At 34.6% G+C, this 27,147-nt stretch overlaps 1 protein-coding gene across 4 annotated transcripts in view; it reads left to right on the top strand.

Annotated features, from left to right (window-relative positions):
• The window catches only part of DPP10 (dipeptidyl peptidase like 10), a 1,271,598-nt gene that overhangs the window by 964,233 nt on the left and 280,218 nt on the right, over positions 1-27,147 (top strand). For all 4 annotated transcript variants that reach the window (XM_025429711.3, XM_025429705.3, XM_025429721.3 and 1 more), the window contains one exon: positions 7,469-7,563. In XM_025429711.3, the coding sequence (XP_025285496.1) occupies positions 7,469-7,563 (95 nt within the window). The remainder of the gene's footprint in view (positions 1-7,468; positions 7,564-27,147) is intronic.

Below are 27,147 nucleotides of genomic sequence, written 5' to 3'. Positions count from 1 at the left end.
TGGTTGAACAGTCTATTTTTCAAGTAAATGGGTTTTCGAAAAAGTTCCGTGGGGAACTGGGGAGATGAAATGATTTGCAACCTCGTCTTCCTGTAAGAATTTCCTGACATATTAAAGTTATATTAATGCAGACAGTTGATGGTAAACTCATGTTAATATAGATAGTAAGATGTGTGGGTGTGAATAGTCTCAGTTCTCAAAGGAACATGATGATGTCTCTTGAGTTTAGAAAGTAATTGAAAACCCAAAACAACACATCAAAACTAAATAAAAATAGACAGTACTTTTTTAATGAAGTATATGATTAATTGTTAAATGACTAACATGAAGTTCAGAAAAGAGATTGAATGAGGACTTTAGATGTGTTGGGTTAACGGTGCTTAGAAAAAGACACAGAATCTGGGCAGGACTTGGGCAGTGAGTATCATAAACAAAGTAGAATGAGGGTGATGTATAAAATATGTGAACAAGTGTAAACAACAGATGATCTGGGCTATTTTAGGGTGTCGGGTGATAATAACTATGTAAATAAATATATGTTGAAGCCAAGTAGTGGGTAACCTGAGTGCCAGTCTTTCATTTCATACTTTATTAATAGCAAACCATGAGTCTTTATGGTGCATATGACGAAATGCAAAATGTTTAGAATGTGTAAGACTATGTAATTAGTATAAATTGGAGGCTTAGAGAAAATGTAAAAAATTAAAACAATCTTCCAAGCAAAAGGTTGTAAAGAATACTATTAATATAGGAAGTGAAGAGATAATATATATGGAACTTTGAGGGAGGGTATATCCATAAATATAAGGAGTGTAGTTTTAGTCCACCGACTTTTATATACCTGCAAGATATTTATGTGATCTAGCATAGAACTGAAAATACAAAACTGACATCTGGGTGGGATCAGAACCTGAGTTGAAAGTTTAAGAATCAATATAGGAAGGTCTGATTAGGAAGGATCACTCAGAGAATAGCAATTGGAAATTAAATAAATAAAGCTCAGAGCTGAGCTTGGAAGCATGTCTCTGTTTCATAAGCAAGGAAGGAAGGACGTACTCAAATTTTGAGGAAATAATTCCAGGGCAAAGCGATGGTTCAAAGTCAGAAAAGATGATTTTAAAATCTTTGTGTACTTAATCATTATCACACACTGCAAAGCAAGGGAGTTGGGAAGAAAGGTTGGAGGAAGAGCATATTTGACTTGATTTTTGCAGGCCGGTGGTAATGTTGGAAGTTTGCAAGTTCAGTAGAGTGAGGACACAGCTACAGTGCTGGGAAATTCAAAGAATAGTATGTAAGGAAGACACCCAGAATGACACAGAAACATTATGTAGAGGGCTTATTGAAGGTTACTGTGAAGGGAGACAAAAATCCTGGGAGAGAGCAAAAGAGCTGAATGGAGCTGATCATCATCATCATCATCATTATTATATTATTGTTACTATTATTAATATTGAAAATAAATATATACACTATGAAAAGCATTAGTAGCTGGCAAGAAGTACCAGATATTAAAGATACTCAAGAGTTCAGAGCATAGTGGTTTGGCTACAAAAGAGAAAGATTACCTCATTCTAGAAGTCTAGAGAAAAAGGAATAAGTATAGGATGTGTTTTTGAGGTTGACAGGATAGTGAAGCCATTCAGATGTCCTTGGTTTTCACAGGTAAATACATGACAGGCTTGGGGCTCTTCAAAAAGTGAGGACAGTTTTGCACGCTTGTGAGCAGTTCATCAGGAGAGATGAATGAGGGATCTGCTGCGTTTCAGAGTTGATTAGCTCAATATTCCAGACTGGCCCTTGAATGTTTAATGATTAAATCTTAACTTGATATTTAACAAATTCTTTCAAAAAGCATTTTAGTTTTTCTGTGATAATCATTTCATGATTTTATTTCACCGGTTTTAAATTTTGTTCAGTTTATTGCTTGTGAGTTAAAACTATATCAGATGCTGTGGATTTTTCATTTTAGATATCAAAAACAGATTTTTTAAAAAAACAGATTTTTTAAAACGAAGGTCGCATTTGAATTAACATCTCCCAAATAATTTATTTGCCAAGCTTTTTTTTCAATTTTTGAAAACTCTCTTTATAGATAGATGGTATATTTTGTTTTGAACTATCCAAAGCAAATATCCAAAGCAAATTATCATGTCAAAATTGAATGCATACTTACATTATCAGATTTTCTGTTATCAGCAGAAAAACAATGCCTTTATATGGACATGCATGGGAGGTGAATTTTGTCTGCTGTTAACCCTAAGTATAACCTGTTATTCGGAGCTGAGTTTATTACCTACTGCAGTTGTGGAGGATATTTTGACAGTCTTAGAATGTCCAGAAACAGGAACTGGTTGGGTGGGTGTGGGGAGGTAAGTGTAGGGCTAGGGATCTGGGATTGAGTGGTGAAGACAGATTTTCAATATGAGAATGAGTTTGGAGTTGGGCACATCTCATGATGTAGTAGGTTAGGATTGGTGGACAGAGAGGCAGGCATCTTGAAGTTAGCATTAAGGAAAGAGGTGCTTGATAATTAAGAAATTTGTTCCATTTCAAGAGCCTATTACTCAGGTAAATTAATTTTCGTTAAGTTTCTGAAAACATTGTATATCTTTACACTTATTTTCATGGGCTAGAATATGTAGTAACTCAAAATAAAATATTATGGCTGTACGCTGCTTTGATTCTTGGTCCTGACATTTGAGGTGGATGTAGAGGCTAATTTCATTAGCAATTTGAGAATTGAACTGTTCTGTGAAGTGCTTTACTTATCTGCTTTGTATTGAAGAGGTAGAAAATAAAAGATTACATTTACCTGAGTGATCTTAACCTAAAACATACTACTATGTTTTCCCTTTCTTTAGACACATTAAGGAAAATGGGGGTAGACAGAAATTACAGTGATAATAATTTAGGGAGACAGATACTAAACATACATTCTTGGAGCTCAGGATGGAGAGGGTAGATGGTGATTCTGTCTTGTTACACCTTTTCATTTTAAAAAACTGACTGAAGGGCAGCCCTGGTGGCGCAGCAGTTTAGTGCCACCTGCAGCCCCGGGGTGTGATCCTGGAGACCTGGGATCGAGTCCCACGTCGGGCTCCCTGCATGGAGCCTGCTTCTCCCTCTGCCTGTGTCTCTTGCTCTCTCTCTCTCTGTCTCTCATGAATAAATAAATAAAATATTTTAAAAAAAGCTGACTGAATCAAATATGTGTTCAGGATAATTGACTCTTAACTTTCAATGAGCTGAAAAGGAAGAAAGATTATTTAATCAAAGTACTGTGTAGACATGCATAGTACTGTGTTTTAAGAATATTTCAAGTATACCTACCTTAATCTTCCTGGGTTAATGTACTTTATTCATTGCTCTTATTCACTAGTATTTCATTACCTAATATTAAGCAAAATATGACATGACAATTTTGAAGTCAGTTCCAGAAAGTAATTTATTAATGCAGTAACAGGAGTATCAAAATGGGAGATTCCACTAGTGATTGTAAATCAAACAGTAAAGTAGGATAAATATGAGACCCAGAAGACCACATTTTAAAGACCAGAAAATAAAATTAAACAGAATTAATAAAGGCAGATATTAGATGCTTTTAAAATAATTCATGCAGAAATCTGTATTAAATTTTAAGCTACGGAGTTACACTTGAATTAAAAATGTTTCTTCTTCTAATTCAGCATTGGGAATCTAATAGGAAAATTTGCAAATGTGCAGCTCTAAAGGTATTTATAAATCTCAAATCTCTGTACATTTTTTCAAGTCTAAATAATTAAGCAAGATTTACTTTTAAAATATTAAATATAGTTTTTATCTTCTCAAATAAGCTTTGCTTCCTTCTACTTTGGTTCTAAGGAAAACAAAGATTAATTACCCTCTTTCTAAACCTGATTCAATCCATCATTGGCTTAGAGTTTCCTCTTACTGTGAGACTGTGGGGCCATGTGTTACTCATCCTTACCATTAAAGATGAACCATCATACATACTGCAGATGCTCTCTGAGCTCTTCTTCCTCCCTAAGTCCACAGACTTCATCCCTATTTGAGATTCTTCTTCTTTTTTTTTTTTTTTTTAGATTTTATTTATTTATTCATGAGAGACAGAGAGAGGCAGAGACACAGGCAGAGGGAGAAACAGGCCCCATGCAGGGAGGCTGACGTGGGAACTGATCCTAGGTCTCCAGGATCACGCCCTGGGCTGAAGGCGGCGCTAAACCGCTGAGCCACCAGGGCTGCCCCCTGTTTGACGTTCTACGATATGCTTGCCCCTTAGGAGAAGAACCGTTCATTGATGGCTTTTGGCTTTATTTTCCTTCACTGTGCAGTAGAAGGTGTAAAGTCCTTTTTCTCTTAATTTATAGTGAAAATATCACAAGGATGACTTGTTAAGACATGCTCTTTGGCTCTTCTTGCTAATCAATGATGGCAGTTTCCTTTAGTATCTAGAAGTGATCCAGAACTGAGAATATGAAGAAAAATAACAGAAGTCTTGATTGACTGAGTCTTGATTGAGTCTTGATTGAGATCATACTCATTTTTTCAAGCAACAGTAATTGAGAGCTCAAAGACAGAAGACCAGAATTAGCTGGCAAAACCAAATGAGTAACACAGGTGACCAGTGTTGCTATTGAGCTGTGATCAGAAGTACAGGATAGGGAAGAAAGGGAGAAAAGGAAAGAAATATAAATCAAAATAAATATTTATTCTTTGTGTAGAGCTCAGATTTGTTTTACATCACTAGAATAGACAACAGGTAAAGTTAATGATAGGAGAACATAGTTTATTTATAGCTGATTCAGTTCAGAAGGTGATAGAAGGCCTTATTTTAAATATCACATACAACTGCCTTTCTCCCCATACAGTCCACTTCAGATAGTAACTTGAAAATCTTTTTTGTCTATTTTCCTCCCTTTTTAAAGCACTGTTTGTTTTTCCCAACCCAACATGTCATTGTCCTTATTGAGCTCAAGAACTACTGGCTTCCTGTGCCATCTATAACTTTAATAGGAGAGTCATTTCTAGATATAGCTTTTTGTAATATTGAAATAACTAGAGAACAAATCAGAAAAGCTTATTCTGATAAAATTGTATCTTGTTTAACTTCATTTATTGTGGATAGTGGACTCAGACTGCTTCAATATCGCCTTTCTTCCAAAAATGGACAGAGGATTGGGGAGATGCAATATCATGCAAAAGGTTAGAATTGAGTAAAACTAGAAAGAAGATTATCATAAAACAAGAAAAAGCACTCAAGTCTTCTTTTATTTGGTTATCTTCCCTTTAACACACAAACACACACACATACATGTGTGATATGTAATATATATATATTTCTATGTGTAATATATAATATGTATGATGTATAATGTGAATGTATATATGTTTAATTTATACATGTATGTGTAATATAATACATATATATGCATATAATATATATTATATATTGATCAACTACTTTGACCAAGAAGCAAAAGATTTTCTTTAAGTTAGAAGATAAAAACTGATGACTACTTAATGTTCCAGCCAGTATAATTCTTTATATGGGCATTACATTATTTATATCATGTTTACAAATAATTAAATTTATTTGTCTTCATACTGGGCATATCTCTCTTCTACCCAAAAGCAATAACTCCTCCTTATCATGGGGTACATTCATATTTCTTTCATTTTTTTATTATTCAGGTTGAAAATATTTATTTTTTTAAAGATTATTTACTTATTTATTCATGAGAGACACAGAGAGAGAGAGAGAGAGAGAGAGAGGCAGAGACATGCAGAGGGAGTAGCAGGCTCCATACAGGGAGTCCAATGGGGGACTTGATCCCAGACCCTGGGATTACTCCCTGAGCTCAAGGCAAGTGCTCAAGCACTGAGCCATCCAGGCGTCCCACAGGTTGAAAATATTTAGAACCTCTTACACCCATATTATTAATTTTTTTAAAAAAGTCATTATATTAAATAAGCTTATTTAGGTAATTTCTAAGTCATAGTCATCAAAGAAGTATCAAACTTTACACATATGATCTATGTACCTTCAGGGTGAAAGAAATAAAATAACATTTTTCAGCAAAGATTGGGATGTTTCTTTTATATTCATTTAGGGAAGAGAATATTGAATCTACCATAAATATTTAGTTTGTTTAAATTTTTTCTAAGTTAGATGAATGTGAAAATGAATATATATGTATATTTAACTCCCAAGTATCCTCTCTGGTAGTTTTACCTTCTGTTGATACTTTTAGTCTGAGGTATTCTTTTTTTTTAAGATTTTATTTATTTATTTGAGAGAAAGAATGAGCACAAGTGGGGGGAGAGGCAGAGGGAGAAAGACAAGCAGACTCCCCACAGAGCAGGGAGCCCTACTCAGGGCTGGATCCCAGGACACTGAGATCATGACCTGAGCCAAAGTCAGATGCTTAACTGACTGAGCCACCAGGCATCCATGAGGTATTCTTTTTATCTTTTTTAAGATTTTATTTATTTATTTATTTATTCATGAGAGAGAGAGAGAGAGAAAGAGAGAGAGAGAGAGAAGCAGGCTCCACGCAGGGAGCTCAATGCGGGACTCGATCCCAGGACCCCAGGATCATGTCCTGGGCCGAAGGCAGGCGCTAAACCACTGAGCCACCCAGGGATTCCCTCCATGAGGTATTCTTAAGAAGATTTAATTTGCTGACAAATGTGGCTGAATTGAACTCAAATATATATAAAATCAACAACTATCCAGAAGCAATGCAATTATTTAAAATGAAGACATCAAAAATCAAATAAGATAAAATAAAATAATAAAATAAAATAAAAACATCATTTTCCTAAAGTTGACAGAGAGGTTACAATGGCATGCCAACAGTCTCAGAGATTTTGATCTGTGATCACATAAGCCAGGTAAAAAATCAGGGACAAATTTAAGAGATTTTGATCTGTGATCACACAAGCCAGATAAAATATTAGGGACAAATTTCCTAAGGAGAAAGGTTGGAAAGGAATTGAGAAGTGGTAAGACTGGAAACAGTAAAAAGTCTGCATGAGGATGGTCTGGTAGGAGTAGCTCAGAATTGTGTGGAGTTATGGTAAACTGGCAGCCCTCGTTGTCAATTTAACTAGATCATGATTCAGTAACAGTGCCTTGGAAATGGGAGGCACTTCTTTGCCCCTTCTTTCCATCACAGAGTGGGCAGCAGATTTTCCATATTTTAATTAATTTTCAGTTGTTAAACCAGAAACCTGAGTGGCCCTTTCACTAACCCTGTCTTCACTGCACAATAGACCATGTGCTAGCCAGGCTTATTGATCGTTGAAGATTAATGTGAGCCAAGTACAAAAATTTGCTCAAGTTATTAAAGGCTAACAATGATTGTTCTAATGTGCCTGCTTATTATGCACATTTTCTCCTTTATAGTTTATTATATTACCTAGTCAATCTGTTTGTCAATTGTTAATATCTTTGTTGTTGCAGATACAGATGTGGTGTATAAAAGCGAGAATGGACATGTCATTAAACTGAATATAGAAACAAATGCCACCACGTTATTATTGGAAAACACAACTTTTGTAAGTAATGAAAGATTAATTACTTTATGCATTTCAGTATTGTTTAAAATGCTCTCTCGGTGCACATAACTTTTTTCTTCTTCAGCTCCAGCACCTGCAACACATTTCAGGTAAAAAGTTAGGGTTTGACACATCATTAGAATCAGTACATCTATTAATAGGAAATGCCCATGTGACCATCTGCTTCATGTCTCCCCATTTATCTTCATATACCCCCTTTTTAGTCAATGAATAAATGGTTCCAAAAATAAAATATCCCTACAATGGATATTTTTTGTCCAGTATTTCCTATGTAAGGTCACTCATATGAATGTCAAGATTAAAAAAAAAATTAATACAAGTTACTACAATTTTTTTCTTACTCTTCATTTTTCATTCTTTTTGACTTCCAATTTTGTTGTAGTTTTCTGGATCAATCAGAAGGCAGGCTTTCTAAGACTGGCCTTCTGCTGGATTTGATGAATTTTAGTTTTATAACATAGGCTTCTATCATCATTTCACTGGTTAGCCTGACAATGTTTAAGTAACAGAATATATTTATTTGTTCTTACAAGAGAATATGAATTTTGTCTTTCTTGTAAATTCATGCTTCTTAAGTTTGGATTTAACTATGATTACCTACAGAGCAAGTATTAATGAATTAACTTTTGCAGATATTCAAACTTTAGCTGTCAAACACCACTGAAAAATAGTGCACAGTTTATTCACTCATGGTTTTTATATAATGGAAGGTTCAATATATTGCCTATTAAATAATTTCCTATGATACAGAGAAAACATACTCCGTGGCCTCAGAGGATCTTCCATGCAAATTAAATCAGTGAGCAAATCATCAGCTACTTTTTTTTTTTTTTTTTTTAATTTCTACTTCTACATTTGGAATAGGCTTCTAGACTTCATGTTTATTATAAAATGGCTGGTTAGGTGAAAGATAGAATGGAACCTTCTGTTGTTTAGTGGTTTTATATATTAAGAAAAAATGGTCATTGATATCAGGAAACGCTTTGATAGTTATATATCTATTAGTCTAAATTAAACCAAACAGCTGATGCATTTTAGTAATTAGGGCAGCAACTGACACAATAAGGACATTTTGTTTTTAAACTAATTTGTTAATTCATAGATATTAGAAAAATAGCTACTCTGAATGCAACTCTTGATGGCCCTTGTAGAATGTTGAGAATACAGAAGCCATATTGCTCACTTTCTAAAAATTTGGATTTCCTTGGGGCAGAAAATACTAATTCTATTGAAAAAGCTTAATAAGTAGTATAGAACAGTATATATTGTTTCTTAATTATTTTTTTAAGATTTTATGTATTTATTCATGAGAGACAGAGAGAGGGAGAGGGAGAGAGAGAGAGAGAGAGAGGCAGAGACACAGGCAGAGGGAGAAGCAGGCTCCATGCAGGGAGCCTGATGTGGGACTTGATCCCGAGACTCAATTCCGAGACTCCAGGATCATGACCTGGGCCAAAGGCAGGTGCTAAACCTCTGAGCCACCTGCGCTGCCCTTTTGTTTCTTAATTAGATGGTCCTTTGAGGTATTGGAGAAAAGGCTAAGGAATCATCAAGAGATGTTGAAATGAATGGAAAAAAAGCCCTCAGTAGGACAGAAAGCAGAAAGCAGGAATTGGTAATGAGGAGAGGATATGCTAATGATTTGCCCATTAAAGTCAATATGAATTGATTTTCAATAAAATTAGTTTGGGGGAAGAAACAAAATACATTTCTTATTTTGTATGTTTTTTTTTATCATAAAGTATCATTTTTGAGGTGTAGTATAGGCCTTCAATGGCCAAGCATTTTAAGTTGGATTTGAACACTCAGTACATGAATATTCAGCTGTGTGACTATTTCTTGCTGATCATTCACTTTTTTACAGTTTAATGGAGTCTTCATTATAAAAAACCCGTAAACACAGATTATGTTTTTTTTTCAACATTTATTCCTTGCTTTCTTACACTCTATGATACATCAAAAAATAAACAAAAACAAATAAAACCTTGTGGCTTTAGTCCATTATCCCAGTGGTTTTGTTGGTATCTCATACCACCTCCAGCTCATCTTATTCATGTGCTGTTAATACCATTTTATCTTTGTGCCTGTGTGTTTAATCTTTTTAAATCCTTCAGAGATCTATTTCTACTCTCTTCTATGTAGGCAATGACTCTTAATTACCACAGAGTCATATTTAGCAAATATTCTAATTTACTGATCTTCTAAGATTCATAGTCTCCCTAAAGACATTTATCTCACAACACAGATAATTAAACAATTTATAAGTCCTAGAGGTATCAGAATTCACTGGGGGTAGTGGGATGCATGGATAAGGGATTGGAGTGTGGTATATATTTGCAACCACTTAACTTTAAACTGTAAAACATAGGGATGCCTGGGTGGTTCATAGTTGAGCATCTGCCTTTGGCTCAGGGCGTGATCCTGAAGTCTCAGGTGGAGCCCTGCATTGGGTTCCCTGCATGAAGCCTGCTTCTCCCTCTGCCTGTGTCTCTGCCTTTCTTTCTCTGGTCTCTCATGAATAAATAAAATCTTAAAAAAAATTAGTAAAAAATAAACAATACAAATACCATGATTCCACATCTCTACAGAGGAACTCATTTAATCATCCCCCCCCCCCCACTCCAAGATAGCATATTTAAATATAGTTGTATTTTCAAAGCTCATGCTAGGCTAAAATCTGGATTTGCTTTCTCTCCAAGGCCACTCTGCTTGAAAAAATCTCTTACCAGAGCATAAGGATTTTATTCATACTGCAATTTTTTTTCATTGAGCAATTATCAATATTTTAATTAGAATCATAGTTAATTGGCTAAGATCACTATAAAAGCTTTGTAATAAAAGTGCCAAATCAATTAAGAAATTAAACTATTTATTGATAGAAGTGTGATAACAGAATAGCCTATTATTTAGTAGGTCATATTTTTCTAAAATGTAACAGTTTATTTTAATAATTAAGATAACACCACATTGTCATTTCCCCTCTTAAAATCATTTTAAATATGAATAGTGGGTACTTTTAGCTATATAATCATGCTTAACAGACTCTATGATTAACAGTAATATTGGACTTGGCTGTCAAAAATAAAACAAAAGTAAATCATTTTCCTGAAATAATTGTCTTAAGGCTTCTTTTGGATTGAAGATAGGTGGATTTCTAATGAAGGAGGAAATTGAAGGGTATATAACTTTTTGAAGAGGAGTTAAGCAAAAGAAGTGGTATAGCCCCAAAACTGCTCTTAATCATTTCTAAGTGTTTGAAAATGTTATCTCTTAAAGCCAGAACTATTTCAAACAAAAGCTCATTCACAGTGACATAATGAGGAAATGTTTCATAAGTATTAGCTGTATGTACTCTTTCTGCTGTCAGTAAATTGAAAATCACCAGTGGTCTGAGCAGAAAACACCAGAAGCCATAAACAGTTCTATCGAATCACTTTTTGAAATTAGAAGGAAATTAGAAACATGTATCTAATGCACTAATATGGAAATGGGTGACTGATGGATAAGACTCTTACATCTTTTTGATTCTGAAAATCTACAAGCTTTTAAAAACATGCTATAAAAATAGCCCAGAACAGAGGGAAGAAATTCATATTTGGCGGCAGAATGATTCCAAAGAAATGTTAGCTACACATTTTGGAAGTCCAATTGTCTTTTTATAGGCCATTCTTAGATAGTAGATTTGATTAGAACCAGGGAGAATTTATTGACTTAGGCATAGAGATAGCATTCGTAGGTTTGCATGCCATTGTAACGTTTATATTTATTTATTTTTTTACTTTGTTCTGCCACTGTGTATGTGTGGGTGGAGGGAATGGATCCAACTCTTTTTTTTTTTTTTTCCCCACCATGAAATCAATCAAGGAACTTATTTTCTGATTCATGTTTAAGGAAATAGGTGCCCTATGGAAAAAATTCTGTGGTACCAATAAACACTTATTGGATAAAGGCACTCAAAATTTCACCTCTTATTTCGTCCCTTAAAATTTGAAATAAAGATAAGAAGGGCACTTGTGATGAGCACTGGGTAATGCATGTAAGTGGTGAATCAATAAATTCTATACCTGATACTAATATTACACTGTATGTTAACTAACTGGAATTTAAATAAAAACTCAAAAAAATGAACTTACAAAACATTATTAGAAAGTTCTGACTGGACAAGTGGCTTTACATGTTGGCTATAATTATGGAGACTTTGTTATTTTTTTTAAGATCTGACTTTGGCAGTATGTGTTGGTATCTCAGTAGTAATGACATCAGTAGTGTGACCAATATTGATTGGCCAGTGAAGTCACAGGAACTGCACATTTACCCAGTTGCTGTGTGCACAATACAGTTTCTTTATGTAGACCAGTGGTTCTCAGTCAGGGGTCATTTTGCCATCAGGAGACATTTGGCAACTCTGGATACATTCTTGATTGTTATGGCTGATGAGGTGGGGTGTGCCATGGGAATCTAGTGAATAGAGGTCAGAGATGCGATTAAACATTCTAAAATGCACAAGACAGCTCCTTACAACAACAACAAAAAAGTTGCCTGGCTGAAAATGTCAATGGTGCCAAATTTGCAAAATCCAATTTGAGGCAGGGATACCAGGGGAACCCAAGATGATTCAAAGGTAGTTTTTTAATGGGTGAGATCAAAGCAATGGTTCTTTTTGTCAGAGAAGACTTTAAGCTGTGGCTTCTGGCTTCATTTTCTTGAGACATGTTTCTTCTTTTTATAGACAGATCTCTAAAGAAGACCAGCAAACATGAATATAATCACATAGCCTTGGATTTCTCCTCTTTAGATAGTGTAGAGTATAGGCTAAAAGTATGACCCTAGTTTTCTTATAGTTTTCTGGAGATACTTCTAATTGAGATATTTTGTTGTTGTTCAGACAAGTTGGTATCACTTACTGAAATTATCCACTCCTTTGACTAAAAAAACCAAGTGATTTTCTTTAAGTTAGAGGATAAAAACTGATGACTACATAGAGTTCCAGCCAGTGTAATTCTTCACATGGGCATTACGTTATTTATAAATAATTGAATTTATTTGTTTTCAGACTGGACATAGCTCTCTTCCACCCAAAAGCAATAACTACTCCCTACAATTGGATACATTCATATTTTTTCATGTTTTTATTATTCAGCTTGAAAATATTTAGATCCTCTTACACCCATATTATTCATTCTTAAAAGGATCATTATATTTAATTAGTTTATTTAGGTAATTTCCAAGTCTTAGTCGTCAAAGAAGTATTGAACTTTACATATACCATCTCTGCACATTCAGGGGAATAGAAATAAGGTAACATATTTTTCAGCAAAGATTAGAATATTTTGTTTATATTCATTTAGGAAAGAGAACATTGAATCTACCATGAATATTTAGCTTGTTTAAAAATTTTCTAAGTTACCCTGGGTAACATTGACATTTTCACAATATTAATTCTGCCAATCCATGAGCATGGAATATTTTTCCATCTCTTTGTGTCTTCCTCAATTTCTTTCAGAAGTGTTCTATAGTTTTGAGGGTATAGATCCTTTACATCTTTGGTGAGGTTTATTCCTAGGTATCTTATGCTTTTGGGTGCAATTGTAAATGGGATTGACTCCTTAATTTCTCTTTCTTCAGTCTCATTGTTAGTGTATAGAAATGCCACTGACTTCTGGGCATTGATTTTGTATCCTGCCACGCTACCGAATTGCTGTATGAGTTCTAGCAATCTTGGGGTGGAGACTTTTGGGTTTTCTATGTAGAGTATCATGTCATCGGCGAAGAGGGAGAGTTTGACTTCTTCTTTGCCAATTTGAATGCCTTTAATGTCTTTTTGTTGTCTGATTGCTGAGGCTAGGACTTCCAGTACTATGTTGAATAGCAGTGGTGAGAGTGGACATCCCTGTCTTGTTCCTGATCTTAGGGGAAAGGCTCCCAGTGCTTCCCCATTGAGAATGATATTTGCTGTGGGCTTTTCATAGATGGCTTTTAAGATGTCGAGGAATGTTCCCTCTATCCCTACACTCTGAAGAGTTTTCATCAGGAATGGATGCTGTATTTTGTCAAATGCTTTCTCTGCATCCAATGAGAGGATCATATGGTTCTTGGTTTTTCTCTTGCTGATATGATGAATCACATTGATTGTTTTACGGGTGTTGAACCAGCCTTGTGTCCCAGGGATAAATCCTACTTGGTCATGGTGAATACGGCCCAGCAATTGCACTGTTGGGGATTTACCCCAAAGATACAAATGCAATGAAACGCCGGGACACCTGCACCCCAATGTTTCTAGCAGCAATGGCCACGATAGCCAAACTGTGGAAGGAGCCTCGGTGTCCAACGAAAGATGAATGGATAAAGAAGATGTGGTTTATGTATACAATGGAATATTACTCAGCTATTAGAAATGACAAATACCCACCATTTGCTTCAACGTGGATGGAACTGGAGGGTATTATGCTGAGTGAAGTAAGTCAGTCGGAGAAGGACAAACATTATATGTTCTCATTCATTTGGGGAATATAAATAATAGTGAAAGGGAAAATAAGGGAAGGGAGAAGAAATGTGTGGGAAATATCAGAAAGGGAGACAGAACGTAAAGACTGCTAACTCTGGGAAACGAACTAGGGGTGGTAGAAGGGGAGGAGGGCGGGGGGTGGGAGTGAATGGGTGACGGGCACTGGGTGTTATTCTGTATGTTAGTAAATTGAACACCAATAAAAAAAAAAATTTCTAAGTTAGATGAATGTGAAAATGAGTTTTTGCATAGTTTTAACCTGGCAGTCTCTTCAAGGACAAATCTAAAGTGTGAAAACAGATACTCTTTTCTCCATATGTTTGCAAGTGTGACATGATTACTCTACAATTCCGTAGTTATTCTTATAGTTCCGCATAGGTGAGAAAGACTCAAAGAGAGACCATTCCATAATCTGTTTCACCCTTAATTAGCAGTGTGAATGATCCAGGAAACAGATGCTACAAACAAATTTACTCACCGGGATAAAGTATTTTGGATGTTATAATCATTTTTGTCCTCAGTAGTGCTGTTACTAATAAAACCATATCAATGGCTCTATTAATTGTTACGAAGATTCTTGAATGTCATCCTTGACGGAAATCAAAATTTCCTAAATAATACATCTAAAGTCTCTGTTGTATGGAATAAAACACCACTTTCTATTAAACATCTTTTATTTAACCCTTTGAAAAAGAGCTTGTTTCAACTATATCTAATATATCCTCTTAAACATGTGCAATAAAATTATACAATTCCAGTATGCTTCCTTCAAGATTCTTATTTAGAATCCCTGGGGCTGTGGATGTAAATTGCTTTGTTTTGTGTCAGATAGAATGAGAAGCTAGCTGGCAGCCAGATTTATTGCAATTAATTACAATTATTTTAAACTTCAGCTTCCTGAGAGGTCAGTGCTCTGAATTATATCTAGGACCAGTCAGTCTGTTTTGAGCAGTTCAAGGCTCTGATTATATGCCCTTGACCATCTGATGAATATTTCTGTCTTTCATTTTCTTTCACAGGAATTTTATATTTGACTACCTCCCAGTCATGGAGAGCCAATTAGACATTTCAAAAAATATTAATAGTGAAATATCCAGATTCTTCTATTAATTCATGGTGGAATTTGAACAAGGAAAATGCATTTTAAGAGACCTTAGAAAGTTTCCAAGCTGATGATATAGGGATTCTTTTTCTTCTCTTCTCCTCTTCTCCTCTTCTCCTCTTCTCCTCTTCTCCTCTTCTCTTCTCCTCTTCTCCTCTTCTCCTCTTCTTCTCTTCTCTTCTCTTCTCTTCTCTTCTCTTCTCTTCTCTTCTCTTCTCTTCTCTTCTCTTCTCCTTTCTCTTCCCTCCCTCCCTTCCTTCCTTCCTTCCTTCCTTCCTTCCTTCCTTCCTTCCTTCCTTCCTTCCTTCCAGTTTCAGAATACCTTGGTCTATGCAGCTTTGCTAATAGAGAAGTATGCATTATAACTTTGTAGCCATTTATAGTAAAGATTACAGATATTTTCATAGTACACTGGGAATATATAGTTCAGTTTGTTTATGGAACATAATGTAGGGTATTCAGCATTCAGCAAACACTAAATGATAATGGCAGCCCATTACAGAGTTAGTAACTACTCTACATTTGAAATTCTTCCTTCCCTTTAAAACTTACAGAAATTTTTCTCCCTGTTTTATAATGTTGTGGCATCATTGTTAAAATGACTCATCATATCTTAGCTTATTAATATTATTGATTCATTTATCAACAAATGATTTTTTCACCTCTGGTATATATCAGATAAAATTCTAGGTTCTGGTGATACCTTTTGAACAAGGAAGGCTTGTCAAACCAATCACAAACACTCAAATACTCAATATGAGCAATTGCAGCTGATACTAAGTCCTTCGGGAAAAATGTAGCATGGAGTGAAAATTAGAGAAGTTTCAGGACCCCGGAAAGGTCCACTGTGGAGGCAACATTTCAAGGTCAGGTTCAAGAGTTTTGTAGGCTCAAAAAAGAATAATTACAAAAAACTTGGGTGGGAACTGCATAGATCTATTTTAAGAATAGGAAATATTAAAAAAAAAGAATAGGAAATATTGTAATGGGGAATGTAGAGGATGAACCTAGTAGAATAACTATGAGAAAAACTATGTTGAGTTTTATAGGCCAAGGTTTTGTTTTATAAACAATAGGCACACTTTGAAGAAAGTGGCTATATCTAAGTCACATTTTAAAAGAATGTTCTCTGTCTGTTTTGTTAGGAATAAATTCTAGGGATGTTAAAGTAGAAATTATAAAAAATCTTTTTTTTTAAATTTATTTATGATTAAAGTAGAAATTATAAAACCACTTTGAGGACTACAGCAATGGTATTTCTGTCAATGACAGAAGATTTAGGGCTTGAACTAGAATGGACTAACAGAAAAAAAAATGCTAAGTATGTGGATCAAGGATTTGTTTGAGGATAGAGTGGATGGGTCTCTATCTAATTGCTTTGTATCTTTCAGATATAGAGTAATCAACATTGTGTGTTAGGTTTTTACATGGCATTAAGTCATCATTTCTATTTTAATGTTTTCCAACTAATCTTGACATTAGACTCTATTTGGTTTTCAGTTGGTGTATGTGTATGTTTACATTTGATTTTTTTGTATATAACAGTACAATAAAGGAATTTTTGAGTCTTGGTTGAAAAAGATTTGCAATGAAATTAGGAAGTTTACATAGAATGTAGAAATTCAATCCATCATCTCCTGGATGTTAAAAGTGTACTATTTTTCAAAAGTACTGTTTTAATTATAATTATCTGGATCATTCAGTACTTTTTTAAGTTTTTATTTAAATTCCACTTAGCATACAGCATAATATTAGTGTCAGTTGTACAGTACAGTGACTCAACACTTCCATACATCACTGGTGCTCATTACAACAAGTGCCATCCTTAATCCCCATCACCTAATTTTACCTGTCATCCCACACACCTCTCCTTTGGTAACCATCAGTTTGTTTTCTATAAGTTAAGTGTCCATTTCTTGGTTTGCCTCCTTTTCTCACCCCTCCCCCAAATGCTCATTTGCTTTGTTTTTTATTTTTATTTTTATTTATTTTTTTAAAAAAGGATTTTATTTATTTATTCTTGAGAGACACAGAGAGAGGGAGGCAGAAACACAGGCAGAGGGAGAAGCAGGCTCCATACAGGGAGCCTGATGTGGGACTTGAACCCGGAATCCCAGGATCATGCCCTGTGCCGAAGGCAGACGCTCAACCTCTGAGCCACTCAGGCATCCCATCATTTGCTTTGTTTTTTAAATTCCACCTATGAGTGAAATCACATGGTATTTGTCTTTTTCTGACTGCCTTATTTTGCTTAGTATAATACTCTAGTTCCATCCATGTCATTGCAAATGGCAAGATTTCATTTTTTTTATGAATGAGAATATTCCATTGTATGTATAGTATACACCACATCCTCTTTATCCAGTCATCTGTCAGTGAATACTTGGACTATTTCTGTAATTTGGCTATTGTAGATAATGTTGCTATAAACATTGGATGCACGTATCCCTTAGAATTAGTATTTTTGTATTTTTTGAGTAAATACCTAGTAGTGTGGCTGCTGGATCATAGGGTAGTTCTATTTTTAACTTTTTGAGGAACCTCGATGTTGTTTTCCAGAGTGGCGTTTACATTCCCATCAACAAGGCAAAAGGATTCCCCTTTGTCCACATCCTCACCAACACCTGCTGTTTCTTGTTTTGTTGATTTTAGCCATTCTGACAGCTGTGAGGTGATATCTCATTGTAGTTTTGATTTATTTCCCTGATGATCAGTTATGTTGAGCCTCTTTTCCTGTGCCCATTGGCCATCTGATGTCTTCTATGGAAAAATGTCTATTCATGTGCTCTGTTCATTTTTTTTTTTTTGTTTTGTTTTTTGTTTTTTTTTTTTTGTTTTTTTTTTTTTTTTTGCTCTGTTCATTTTTTAATTGGATTATTCATTTTTTTTGGAAGTTGAATTGTATAATTTCTTTATGTATTTTAGATGTTAACCCTTTATCAAATATCTTCTCCCATTCCGTCGGTTGCCTTTTGGTGATTGCTTCCTTTGCTATGTAGAAGATTTTTATTTTGATGAAGTCACAAAGTTTATGTTTACTTTAATTTCCCTTATCTCAGGAATCCTATCTAGAAAGAAGTTGCTATGACCCATGTCAAAGAGGTTACTGCCTGTGTTCTCTAGGATTTTTATGGTTTCATGTCTCACATTTAGGTCTTTAATCTATTTTGAATTTCTTTTCATGTATGATGTAGGAAAGTGTTCCAGTTTCTTTGTTTTGCATGTTGCTGTCCAGTTTCCCAATACCATTTGTTGAAGAGACTGGCTTTTTCTCACTGCATATTCTTTCCTGCTTTGTTGAAGATTAATTGAACATATAGTTGTGGGTTCATTCCTGAGTTTTCCATTCTTGTCTATTGATCTGTATGTCTATTCTTGTGCTAGGGCCATACTGTTTGATTACTACAGATTTGTAATATAACAACGTCTGAAACTGTGATGCCTCCAGCTTTGCTCTTCTTTCCCAATGTTATTTTGTCTATCTAGGATCTGTTGTGGTTCCATATAAATTTTAGGATTGTTCATTGTAGCTCTGTTGATAATGCTGTGGGTATTTTGATAGGAATTGCATTAAGTGTGTAGATTTTTTTGAGTAGTATAGACAATTTTGCAATATTCTTCCAATACAAGAGCATGGAATGTTTTTCCATTTCTTTATTTCATCTTCAATTTCTTTTATCAGTGTTTTGTAGTTTTCAGAGTACAGGTCTTTAACCTCTTTGGTTAGGTTTATTCCTAGGTATCTTATTCCTAGGTATCTTATCTTAGTTTTGGTACAGTTGTAAATGGGATTGATTCCTTAATTTCTCTTTCTGCTGCTTCATTATTGGTGTATAGAAATGAAACAGATATCTGTATGTTGATTTTTTTATCCTGTACCTTTACTGAATTTGTGTTTCAGTTCTAGCAGGTGTTTTTTTGTTTGTTTGTTTGTTTGTTTTTGTTTTTTGGGTTTTTTTTTTTTGTGAAGGCCTTTGGGTTTTCTACATATCAGGTTCCTTGATTGAAATGTTAAAATTAAAACTTTAATTTCAAAAGAGTTAAATAGATGGTTGACATAATTAATGAAGTAGTTATTGATTTAGAAATCCTGAAATATGTAAGCATATTCAAAGATAAATTTTGATGATATTTTGATTAAGCAGTGATGATACATTTTTATATCTTTCATTAAACTTCTCACTAGTTTATGAATATCTTAAGAGAAGAGGCCAACTAAGATAGAATCAATTTTGTGTTTTCAGTGACTAGAACAATGATGGCATAGCCCTAAGTAGACACTTAGTGCACATTTTATGAATTAATCAGATTTATTTTCTTTTTCCACACAGCATCATTTATGTAAATATTTGATTCATAGTGGTCCATGAGACAGTGTAGGAGAAAAATGAGATTTAATTAACTCTCCTTAAATTTGAATCAGCTGCAAAAAGGATAATTTATAAACCAAAATAATAATTTTCCTCACTCACTAAAGGTATGAGCCCATCAGATTATAAGCAAGTAAAAAGATCTTCCAATTATGGAAATGAACAGTATTTATTTTCGGTAAAGATTGAAAGATAGGAAAGAATTACTTGATTCTTTAAAACATATTTTTATTTTATTTTATTTATTTTATTTTTTATTTTATTTTTTCCATTGTTAATTATAAGATATCCAAGAAATATATATGTACATATAAGGAGCTTTCTTTCATACTCCAATATATTCATTGCTTATTAGAAATTGAAAGAAATGTCTCTTTCACCTTAGTTTCAGGAAAATCTATTCATCTCTTAATGAGTTGACATATGATAAGCAAAATATGACTCCTATAGTTGATTTTTTTTCTAACTTTTGGCTAATGGGAAAACTAGAGATTAATTAAAGCTTAATTTTAACAATTGGAAAAAAAATTAAACTATGGAAATTTCACAAATCCTCTGACTTCATCACATAACTCTTCAATTTCTTTTTTTTCTAATTCCCTCCTCCTCTTTCTTCTCCACTACTGCCCTCTGTGTTTATGTTTGTAACAGCTTTATTGAGAGATACTTCACATACCATAGTTTTCACCCATTTGAAATGTACAGTTCATTGTTTTTAGTATACTCACAGAGTTGTACAACTGTCATCATAGTCTAATTTTAGAATATTCTTCAGGTGCCTGTAAAGCAACCTATACACACTAGCAGTCTTTCTCCAGGACCTCCCTCTGCAGCTTCCTGCAGCCAGTAGTCTACGTTGTACCTCTTCAGATTTGTGTAGTCCATACACTTCAGATAAATGAAATATACAGTATGTGGTCTTTTATGACTAACTTCTTTCATTTAGTACAATGTCAGGATTTATTTATGTTTTAGGACATATCGATACTTTATTCTTTTTTATTGTTAAATAATATTCCATTGCATGATATGCTACTTTTGTTTCTCCGTTCATTAGTTAATTGACATTTGAATTGTCTCATTTATTTTTGAGGGGTAAGGGAGGGGCAAAGGGAGAAGGAGAAAGAGAATCCTAAGCAGGCTACACACCCAGCACAGAGCCTGACACAAGGCTCCATCTCACCCTGAGATCATGTCCTGAAACAAATTTAAGAGTCAGATGCTGAACTGACTGAGCCACCCAGGCACCCTGAATAGGTGCTATTATGAATAATGTTTCTGTATTTATATGCAAGTTTTGTGTAGACATATGTTTTCATAATTCTTGATGTGTTTCTGCTATTTAGAGTGTAATTCTGAGTCATATGGTAACTCTATTTAGCAAAAACGGTTGCTTGTGTGCATCAGGAAAAAGATCACAGAGATTTATTCAGTTATAGTTGCACACAACCCCTAGTGTCCTCAACTAGCATGGGTTCTATTAATGGACATTTCTGAGAAAGTGGACAATAAAGAATGACTTTTAGCTTTGGACCATTAAAGTGCAATTTAGTAAATGACAACTCAATTTTTAAAGTAATTCACTTTGGAAATTATTTTTACATCTTTGAGGGGTTTCTGGTGAATATAGAACTCTGTGTGTGTGTGTTTGCCTAAGTAACATATTATGTAGTCTTAATTGGTTTTGAACTCTTAATAGAGGAATCAAGCAGCCCATGATCTTATACTTCCCTTTATCACTCAGCATTGTGTTACTGATTTATACATATTTATATTTAGCTGTAGTTCACTTATTTTCATGACTGTTTCATTCTTTCCATGTTATTTTCATGGTTATATGGTTTGTCCTTATTTTTATATATTCTTTATCTGATATTCTGATATTTACCTGGGCATCCTATATTTTTATTTGCCAAATTTATCATGAATTACACTAAGTCACGATAGAAAGTTATGATTAATCTAATTCTGTGCATCCAAGACCCATTAAGATGAAAAAAGCTAGTAAGTATTATATACTGTATATAATAATTTCATTGAAGGTAAAAGATAGGAAATAGATATCAAACATAATATTAATGAGGTATATGTCAGAATATACCACATTTGGAATAAACAATTTTCTTTTTAGTTACTAACTTCTTTCTTTTTATCTAAGACTATTAATGTTAATACTAAATTACTGATGTCATATGAACTCTAAATGAGTCTTTCATTTATTAAAAAAAGATGAGCTTTTAGGAAAATTTACTTTTTAAAGCACTATTATTTATTAATTTCTCTCATTTTTAAAGAGGAGCCAGGTTAAAACCTTTTTTTTTTTTAATAAGACAATAATGCTCACTATGCTTTCCTTTCTTTTTAAAAATAGGGGAATTGCCAAGCCCTCAGTAGCCATCTTCTTGCCAATGGCAGAAATAAAACCACATGAATAACATAAATACCTGGAATGTACATGTCATATTTTATAATAATAACTCTAGGGCACTTAAGTGGCTCAATTGGTTAAGTGTGTGCCTTCGACTTGGGCCATGATTTCAGGGTCCTAAATAGAGCCCCACCTTGGGCTCCACACTCCATGGGAGTCTGTTTCTCTCACTCCCTCTACTCCCTCCTCCCACTGTTCTTGCTCATTCTCTCTCTCTCCTCTTTCTGTCTCAAGTAAATAAATAAAATCTTAAAAAAAATAAAATAATAACTCTATTAACCAGGTCTGTGAGATCAGTCTTTGATTTACCTGATGGAATATTGCAGCAAGAAAAGACTTAAGTAATTTACTGATGAAGAGCACTAGTCCACCTAACTTATAAGCATTCTGTTGAACATGTATTAGACCATAATGTGGAAAACTCATCCAGAAATTCTGATGTTACAATTTTTAGGACTTCCGTAACTTTTCATATCTTTCTATGTTGTCTCTCTCTCTCTCTTTTCTTTTTTATTTGAAGAGCAGTTGACACACAATTAGTTTCAGGTATATAACCTAGAGAACAAAAATTCTGTGGGTTATGCTTTGCTGACCACAGGTGTAGCTACCATCTGTCATCATACATCGCTATTACATTACCGGTGAGTGTATTCTGTATGCTGTCCCTTTCATTTCTGTGACTTTTACATTACATAACTGGAAGCCTGTACGTCCCAATTCCCTTCACCCAATTACTGCCCCTCCCACAACCCTCGCCCTTCTGGCAATTATGAATTTATTCTCAATATTTATGGATTTGTTTCTGCTTTTTTTGTTCATTCATTTTGGTGTGTTTTCTTGTTTTTTAGATTCCATGTATAAGTGAAATCATATTGTGTTTGTCTTTCTCAGTCTGACTTCACTCATTTTAGCATAGTATCTTCTAGAACCATCCATATTTTGCAAATGGTAAGATCACAGTCTTCTTCGTGGCTGAATAATATTCCTCCCTCTGTGTGTATGTCTGTGTCAGTGTATATATGTGTGAATATACATACATGCATTTATACCACATCTTCTTTATCCATTCATTTATCAATGGATACTTGGGTTGCTTCCATATTGTGGCTACTATAAATAATGCTGCAATAAGCATAGGAGTACGTGTATCTTTTCAAATTAGTGTATTCATTTTCTTTGAGTGAATACTCAGTAGTGGAATTACTGGATTGTAATTACTGGATTGTAATTCCAGACAGAAATGGAATTTCTGTCTTTTTTTTAAATGAAAATCTATACTATTTTCCATAGTGGCTCTGCTAGTTTACATTCCCATCAACAATGGATATGGGTTTCTTTTACTCCACGTCCTTACCAACACTTTTTTCTTGCCTTTTTAATACTACAGGTGTAGAGCTGTAGAATGTAGACAGGTGTAGAGTGATATCTCATTGTGGTTTTGATTTGCATTTCCAAGATGATGAGTGACGCTGAACAACTTTTCATGGATTTGTAGGCCATCTGCATGTCTTCCATTGCTTTATATGCTCTGTTCTTTAGTCCAGCATCACCAGAATGTGACCACTTAAAAATGTATTCAAAATATGATGATTACAAAGCCCTAGATAATTTGAAGAGTCAGTAGAATAGCACAAGCTAAATTTTAAAGAAACAATTTATATAATTATACATGTTACAATATCCCTTTCTTTCTTTCTCCAGCCAAAGATTTCTGATTTATTGACTTTTTGGGAGGAAGAATATTGGCACTCTCATCCACAAAATTACCTTGTCTGCCCTGTTTTTTTAAGTTATTAAGAGAATTCAGAGACCATTCATTTTCACCATCTTATTAAAAATAAAAATCGTTTTTTAAATGTTTTAGTGCATGGCTTATGATCCAAATCAATAAGTACTAATGTGGCTATTTATATTTATTGAGCAATAAATATATATGCAAGGTACTCTACAGGGGTTAATAGGTACCAATTCAATAGCCTTAAAAACTACCTACTTGTACCATGGCATTCTCTTCATTTAGTAGCTTTAAAAAATATTCTATTATCAATAAGATGCATAGTTCCAAGAAAAAAAGGTAAGAGACCATCTATTGTATTTATGCAATATGAATATCATGGGTATTGCAAATAAATAGAATTCAAACACTATAATAACTAATTAGATAGCTAAGAAAAGAGAATATGAAAAAAGATACACAGTAAAATATTTGATTTTAAACTTCCTGGCATATAAGCACAGTCATGGCTAAAAACACAAATTGTGGCTTTGTTTAAAGCTACAGGATAAAAAATAATCTCTTTTCCTCTTCCTCGTTCATTTCATTTGAAGCCAGAGAGAGGAGAGCCCATTCTTAGCATCATACCGTGGACTGCATTTTGGTTTGCTTTTTTTTCTGGCCTTCCTTGATCTTCTTTTTCTCAGTATCAGTTAACTGCAGTGACCTTTGTCGTCCTCCCATCCACTTAGGGTCAACTGCCTTCTAAGATCCCTCATTAAGTGTTTTTAATGGTCTTCGTGGTCTGTAGTGTTAACAAAATTTATTCATAATATATACTTAATCACATATTTGAAAAAATAGTATTTTATTTTTCTAGAATAAGAGATGATTTTTATAAACATTTTTGTGGGGGAGCACCTGGGTGGCTCAGTTGTTGAGCACCTGTCTTCAGCTCAGGTCGTGATCCCAGGGTCCTAGGATCGAGTCCTGGCATCATGTTCCCCGCAGGGAGCCTGCTTCTCCCTCTGCCTATGTCTCTGCCTCCGTCTCTGTGTCTCTCATGAATAAATAAATAAAATCTTAAAAAAACAAAATAAATATTTTTGTCAGGTATCAATAAACTAAAAATGAGATTAGGTAATGAGGAAAGTTATGGCCCAAATAAAAATAAACGGTGCATGTGTGTGCATGTGTCTGTGTGTCTGTAGAGAGTTTGGTAGGTGGAGGTGCCAGAAGCAGGAAGGAAAGATCATAGGGTCCACAGAGACCTACCTTCTGGTCTTCATCATTCTCTGTTAAAAATATACCTACCGGGCTGCCCGGGTGGCTCAGTGGTTTAGCGCCATCTTCAGCCCAGGGTATGATCCTGGAGATCCAGGATCGAGTCCCACATCAGGCTCCCTGCATAGAGCCTGCTTCTTCCTCTGCCTGTGTCTCTGTCTCTGTCTCTCTCTGTCTCTCATGAATAAATAAATAAAATCTTAAAAAAAAGAAATATACCTACCTATACTTTAAGGTTTAGAATATTATCCAGTTCATGTTCCTAGGCCAGTTATTTTTTGGTTTGTTTTGTGTTATTTATTTTTGTAAGTGGGGATGAATATAAATATTTTTACCACCAGCTTGGTACAAGATCAAGAGCAGTAGTTACCCGAACTAGACAGTTCTCATCCTTCTGTCATGCCTCAATCTTAAGGCAACCAAATCCTTCTTACCAGTTTGTGTTCATTGTAACTCCGTATCTTATTCCTGTCCTCTTGCTCCATCCTTTCTCAGCCTCAAGTCATACAAATGCAGGTTTTACATTTCCTGGCACTTCTGACATTTACGTTTATATTTAATGATTTCTTGCCCGATCTTCAGTATCTGACATCTTGGAACACTATCATTATCTTATTTCTACCTCTAGTTATAATGCTTTTGACAGGAGTGAATCATTGCACTGGAGCCTGTTAATAGGGGCATTACTGTGGCAATAAAAGATGTAAATCGCAGTTCCAAACAACCTAGTAGAGCAATCATGAAACAGTGATCAATGATTAGATGAACTGCACATATAATTATATACATATAAGGTCAGATGAATCACTTGAGCCGAAAAGGACAGGGAAGGTTTAAGAGGAAGAATTAGAATATTTTAGAGAAATACAATTTGAATAGGGACCAGATAAAGTTGTGAAAGTATTGCAGCAGGTGGAGTACCTGGAGAAAACAGCTATATTTGAAGAATAAAAGTAATAGTAAACAATACTTGTAATGACTGCACTGTTACTGATCCATCCCTAGTAGAACATGCTGTTTTGGGGATTTTATCCCTTTTCTTTGTTGAGGATGGATTTGTATTGAATATAAACTTTTGTCTAATGCTCTATATAACTGATTAATAATGCAGCTCCTAGATATATCCCTTAAACTCTAGACTTTTATACAAAATCTCATACATTTCCTGTTGGATATTCTAAAAGGACTATAAACAATAGCATATCTAAAACTGACATATTTCAGGATGCCTGGGTGGCTCAGTGGTTGAGTGTCTGCCTTTGGCTCAGGGTGTGATCCTGGGGTCCTGGGATCAAGTCCCATGTCAGGCTCCCTGCATGGAGCCTGCTTCTCCCTCTACCTGTATCTCTGTCTCTCTCTCTCTCTGTCTCTCATGAATAAATAAATAAAATCTTAAAAAAAAACTGACATGTTTTAAGCTTTCTTCAAAATATGCTTTTTTTTTTCCAATTCATGTTCTAATAGCAACATTTCACCCAATGGTAAAAACATGAAACACAAAATCATTTTGTACACCTTAGTAATACTGCATGCATTATTAATATTAGCAGTAATCCATGAGTTGGCCCCCACCTTTCCAGTAATCTTTTTAAGCTTCTTGTGTATTTTGATAAAATTATTCTAATAACATAGTCTATAATTTCATTTATATAGAAAACACTGGATCATGAATTTTTCAATTACATTACCACAAAATATATGAAAAGGATACCATTCTGTTCTTTCTTTTTTAAATATTTATTTTATTTGAGAGAGACAGAGAGAGAGAGAGAACAAGTGGGGGAGGAGAGGGAGAGAGAAAATCTCAAGCAGACTCCCCACTGAGCCCCGAGCCGAGCCCAACGCTAGGCTTCACCTCCCAACCCTGAGATCATGACCCTGAGATAATGACCTGAACCAAAACCAAGGGTCAGACACTTAACTGAACCACACAGACACGCCACCATTCTGTTCTTTAAATTTCATAGCACTGTCTTCTTTCCCTTCCTTCATCCTTAAGGCAATTATTGCTTTACCAAAAATTAGCAAACTCATAGCCCCCAGGCAGAAATTTGTGCCTATAAATCTATTTGGAAATACTGAGCTATAGTTAAAAAATCTTAAGATTGTAAAGTAAAATCTTGATTTCTAGCTTATCTTGAAAAAAAATTGGAACACCAG

The sequence above is a fragment of the Canis lupus genome, chromosome 19 (genome assembly GCF_003254725.2).
Source record: "Canis lupus dingo isolate Sandy chromosome 19, ASM325472v2, whole genome shotgun sequence".
NCBI classification, from domain to species: domain Eukaryota; kingdom Metazoa; phylum Chordata; class Mammalia; order Carnivora; family Canidae; genus Canis; species Canis lupus.
The sequence above is the reverse complement of the archived record's forward strand: the minus strand, read 5'-3'. Positions and strand labels throughout refer to the sequence as shown.